At 36.0% G+C, this 5,488-nt stretch overlaps 1 protein-coding gene across 3 annotated transcripts; it reads left to right on the top strand.

The window, feature by feature from the left end:
• Positions 1-591: 591 nt before the first annotated feature.
• On the top strand, positions 592-4,020 carry LOC113778619 (uncharacterized tRNA/rRNA methyltransferase slr1673-like). Of its 3 annotated transcripts, XM_027324079.1 has the most exons (6): positions 592-996; positions 1,695-1,992; positions 2,704-2,754; positions 3,230-3,398; positions 3,489-3,667; positions 3,824-4,020. In XM_027324079.1, the coding sequence occupies exons 1-5, from the start codon at positions 680-682 to the stop codon at positions 3,620-3,622; spliced, it is 969 nt and encodes a 322-aa protein (XP_027179880.1). In that variant the 5' UTR covers positions 592-679; the 3' UTR covers positions 3,623-3,667; positions 3,824-4,020. The 3 variants fall into 3 exon arrangements, with proteins under 3 accessions (XP_027179880.1, XP_027179879.1, XP_027179881.1); XM_027324078.1 differs by having other exon boundaries at positions 3,230-3,667; XM_027324080.1 differs by lacking the exon at positions 3,824-4,020 and having other exon boundaries at positions 3,484-3,609.
• The last annotated feature ends 1,468 nt before the right edge of the window (positions 4,021-5,488 follow it).

Genomic DNA, 5,488 nt, shown 5'->3' with positions numbered 1-5,488 from the left:
TAAATATCTCTATAAGCGACCTATGGTCCTGGAAGCTTGTCCTAATCCATGATAGTGATCGGAACCGAACTCACTCTTTTTTACCAAAAAAAAAAAAAAGGTTGAATGAACATATTAGAAATACAATTACTATTGATTGACTACATAATTCAAAGGGTGAACGCAGAGCTGATTGTAAGATAGACAACAGCACTTCAATTTTAGAGCTTCAAAAGAAACGCAATACCAAGAACCAAATGTATGTTGAAAATTCCTGGGTAGTCCAGCCCAACCATCCTTCAATAACAATACGTCTACGTTATTAACAAACCCAAAAACATTGGGCCACCATTTCACCCAAAATTATTAATAATATTAATGATATGGCCATATCTACGAAATCAAGAACAAAAAATTAAACAAACCATGCTCCAACCTACAAAAACATTTTGCTTATGCAACTACTGTTGCATCTTCGTTTAAAACACAGCAATAACAATGAGATGGGGAGTTGTAAAGCATGAATAATAGCTTCATTAGCCCTTCTGATATGAGAAAAAGATGAAGTACTTGTTAGTTGTATGTTGCTACTAGAAACTTTTGCTAGGCTTCGGGATTGAGAACAACAACAGAAGATTGCTAGTTTAAAATTCTAATCCAACAGAAGAGAATAGGCAACTGAGCGAGAAAAAAAACAAGTATGCAATGCATGAAGCTTCTCTGGTTCTCATCTATTCCTTCACAGCTGTATAAACCACTAGATTCTAAGCCCGATAACCCATTGAAATTTAACCCCAGAGTTCAACTTCTGTGCAGCTCAATACCTTATGACGTTGCAAAAACTGATGAAAATGAAAATGGCCAGAATTCAGTAAAGACTCTACCTTTACCTTCCCATGTGAAAACCATCACCAGCACATCAAACCCATTTGTGAAGCATTGTTTAAAGCTTCGCCAGAGCTCTTCTTATCGCCACTCTCATGGCTCAGTTATTCTGGTGGGCTCTACTCCTATAAGGTCTCTTGGCTTTCTATCTCTGTATCGCTAAATTCCAGTTTTCTGGAGCATTTGTTAATTTTTGTTCATTATGAAGTAAGATGTATGTACTGGAATGGGGTTTTGCTAATTGTGTTTCTACACGATTTTGTTTCTTGTTTTTGATATGTCTTGTGAGTGTTTGTACAAATGCTTGTGTTAGTGTGTGACAGTTTGTGGTTTGCATTGGGATGGTCCGCAAAGGGGTAAAATTTTAGTGATTGCAGTTAACAATTTAAGATTAATGATTTTACTGACTATCGCAGATGTCTCTCTAAGTGAGGAAAATCCTGGCAGAGATATCATTCTGCAATTCTACTGCTGTGTAATGCCGTGAGGAATCACTTAGTTCATAGATGTTTATTTTCTATGATCAAAGCTATGACTTGGGATTCTAGTGAAAAGTAAAGGAATCAATATTAATGCAACTTGAGTGGAAAACAACTCCAATTTTAGGGAAAAGATGAGGAAACCAGTTTTGTGCAGGGCTTGAGAAATAAATAGGAGGCTTTAGGTGGAGGTGTGAATAATAGTTCAAGTAGAACTCCGGTTAAACTTGATAATGAATGCTTACTGCATGCTCATAAGATCATCATTGATGCCTCGTGCTTAGCTCTTTTTCCTCTGATTTTGTTATTTCTACTGCAGAGTATTTAGTTGATTGTTATAAACTTTTGCAGGGAGCTATACAGATTTCAAAACAAAATTGAAGATGGACTTGCTGCAATAGAATGCTTACTTGTGCTTGATAACACTAATGTTCCTGAATACTTGAATAATCAGTTAATTCGACATGTCAATGTTAGTTCACTGGTGATGAAGAAACTTTCTGGGCTGCAATCAACTGATTCCATTGACATGGTTGCCCTAATAAGAATTCCCTCAACATTTCATAGCATTGGTCGTTATCTGAAAGAAGAAGATTGTCAAAAATGGTTCCCATCTCCTTATCGGATATTAGTCCTAGATGGAGTTCAGGTTATTCTCCTAACAATTACTGTTCTTACCATTTCTATCTGTTCATTTTTTTCTTGGTGAAAGAAATCCTTCCAGATCACCCTTTTCATGGTGGATTCAGGTCATCAATAGTCTCCTAGTTTTGAAGTTATATTACACCCCAAATTCTTTCTAATTAGAAAATTCAAAGCACCAGGGTCAACAGCCTACACGAAGGGGATGCAGATGATGTGCCCATCTTGCTCCCTTAATTTTTTTAAAAGGTTTACTACAACATCGATTCTTTGTCTAGTACTATCTTGCACCAGTAAAGTGGATCTGCCAATTGATCTAAGTAAGAAAACCAAATTGTATAACCTAGATAGCCATGTAAAAGAAAACCCTGGACCATCTTGATCCAGTAAACCTTTAGCATTTTGATTTATAAATGCTACAATAATGGTCGCTTACTGCTTCCGAAGAAAGACAAGCCAAACCATCTTGGATCTAGACTATTTCAGTTTTCAACAGAACTTATTTCTATGTCATAGTGTCATTTAAGCTCCTGGGGTCCTTACCAATAGACTGTGCTTATGGTAGGAAATGCAAATAACTTAGTTGGAAGTTCCAGATCTTGAATGAATTTTGGGGAAACCAATTATAATTCAGGCTATCAATAGTTCTTGCTGCTTGTATACTAGCTCCTTTTGGATGGTCTGCGAATCACAAACTCATGATGACTATTCATTGCAGGACCCCGGTAATCTTGGCACGCTTCTAAGGTCAGCTATGGCCTTTAGATGGGTAAGGAAGATTGTACCTTTTTAGATAATAAATGCTTCTGGCATTCCTTTCTTGTAATAAAATCATGAAAATGCAATCTGCATCTAGCGCTTGTCATGATGTCTTGTAGAATGTTTGTCTCTGGTTAAAAGTAGCTTTTGAGGGCATGATGCTTATTAACCTAATGACCTTTTGTTCGTCAAGGTTCATCTTTGTTGACAAGCCCAAGCTGCTTATGAACAAATGTACTCCCTTTGCTGCAGAAGTTGGTGCCTTGATAAGTTGTGTTGTGCATTGATCCAGAACTAAACTTCCTTTTAGTATTCTTATCTCTCTTTGGTTATAAGAAGATGTAATTAGCAACAAGTCTGTCACATATTACACATGATCTCATCACTCTCTCTCTCTCTCTCTCTCTCTCTCTCTCGCGCACGCACACACAGACATTATTCTGGAGAGAATTAAAAGAAACTGATGTAATTGCTCATTTCAATAGGATGGCGTGTTCTTACTTTCTGACTGTTGTGACCCATTCAATGATAAAGCCCTACGAGCAAGTCGAGGAGCCTCCTTTCAGCTTCCTATAGTTTCTGGTGGTTGGACACATTTAGATGCTCTAAGAAGAGTTTTTCACATGAAGATTGTGGCTGGCCATCCTGCAAAAGGTGCGGAAGCAAAACCAGTTTCTTGCCTTTCTCAAGACTATGCAAACTCTTTAGTTGAAACTTCTTTATGCCTCGTTTTGGGCAGTGAAGGAAATGGTCTTTCTGAAACAAGTAAACAAGAATGCGAGCTTGTAAGCATTCCAATGGCAGGGGAGTTTGAGTCTCTCAATGTTTCAGTAGCTGGTGGGATATTCCTCTACATGTTACAGCCCAGGAAGATTTAATCTTGTTTCCTTGTGTAAAACGGGCGTTACTGAAGCGATTCAGAGGTACTATTGACTGGTTTTTGTAGGCATTGTCACACACAAAAACAATCAACAAAAACATATCCATTCTGAAGTAGAACCTGATTGAGAAAGGCACTTGCTGGTGGTTTAACATGACTAACAATAACTAACTTCATTTCCCCTTTCATTGTATGGCAGTGGAGTACATTGCATCACCATCTGATTTTCTCAGTTGTTTCCAGACCTACGGCAGCAGAACTACGAAAAAAACAACCATTTCTTATCTTTCTTTGAGGAAATACATACAGTTGGCATACTTGTAGTTTGTCAGATTTGTTTGAGGGTTCCAACTTAGAAATAGAAAAGAGGAAGAGTCAGGATAGCGTTTGTTTAAATTTGAGGAGTTTCATTATTAGTTTTTACATTATCAAGTATAGCACAGTGATCAGGTAAAATGATAATTTTTGAGTTCTACTGGCAGGTTGATCCATTGTGTCCTTGCAGTCACTGATTGTTCTTTGGTTTAAATCATAAATGTTGATGGTTTTTAGAAAGGGATAATTTCAAAAACCTCCCATGATGTTTCTCATAATATCACTTAAACTTCCTTTGATTTTCAAAATCTCACCTATGTCCATTGATTTGACATTTTTTGTAACATTTTAGCCCCTTTGGAGGAAAGGATAATTTTAGAAACCTCTCTCGAGATTTCTGACAATTTCATCTAGTACCCTTCAAATTTCAATATTACACTTACTTTCTATGGTCCTACAAAATGACCATAATAATCTTACCATAATAATATTGTTCATGCAATTCTTGTCCATATGAATGCATCATATAATTAGGAACATTAATGAAAAACAAAAATTTAATTATTCACTCGTTGGAATAACAATTATGTCATAAACACAATTTAACGTATTACAAATTAATTTTAAGTTTGGCTTGGAGGATCTGAAGCATGCTAAATTGGAGTGAGCGTAAGGGATAGGGCTGGTATGGGTATTCTAACATTTGAGAGAACGATTGTATATAATAATGCGATTATTTAAAATTTTTAGTTTAAACAGTGCTGAATTTTTTTTTTTTAAACTTAGATTGGGATTTTAGAATTTAGGGGATTGATTGTAATAGTCCTCCAACTTCGATCTCTGCAATTAAATTACTTCGTAGATCGGCACATTGCAAAAATTCGTATTACCAGTTGATGTTCTTTGAGTATGTTGAAACTTTAATTTTCATAATTCATTTTACTTTTGTTTGTTTAGCAGTGTGACATTGGTATTTAACTTGGGATTCAAAGCTGAAAGATGCATGCATAGTTTAGCACTTGATTGGATTGAAGCACTTGTTTATCAAACTTCCTGACCCGATCGATTATCTTAATTTTGACGCAATTTGTGTGCTAGTTAGATGCAGAGAGCGTAAAATTCAGATGTTGTTTATGAACCAACCCCAGTGAATAGTGTAATTAAGCTTAAAACACAGGTAAAAGATTATGAGTGTAAAACTAACAACAAACAAACAGTTTGTAAGACCAAAAAGAAAAGAACAAACCAAAAATAACAGGATAGATTACCGTGTCCTCTACTGAACTCTACTAAAGTTTGTCGTAATTGCAAGGGCCTCTCTCGGGTTTTGGAAATTACAATTGCCCACCCCATCTATTAATTTTTGGAAGTTACTCTTATCATTAGGATTTAGAAGTCTAGTTTATGTCCGTCCTTTCCTAATTGTGAGTTTTGACTCCCGTTTGTACTGTGCAATAAGTAATACAGTAACCGTTAAGAATATATAAAATTTTGCTGATTTATTTCTAAGGAAGGTTAATGTAACACAATCAAACACTCGAAAGAATGT

The sequence above is a fragment of the Coffea eugenioides genome, chromosome 7 (genome assembly GCF_003713205.1).
Source record: "Coffea eugenioides isolate CCC68of chromosome 7, Ceug_1.0, whole genome shotgun sequence".
Taxonomy (NCBI): Eukaryota; Viridiplantae; Streptophyta; class Magnoliopsida; order Gentianales; family Rubiaceae; genus Coffea; species Coffea eugenioides.
The sequence above is the reverse complement of the archived record's forward strand: the minus strand, read 5'-3'. Positions and strand labels throughout refer to the sequence as shown.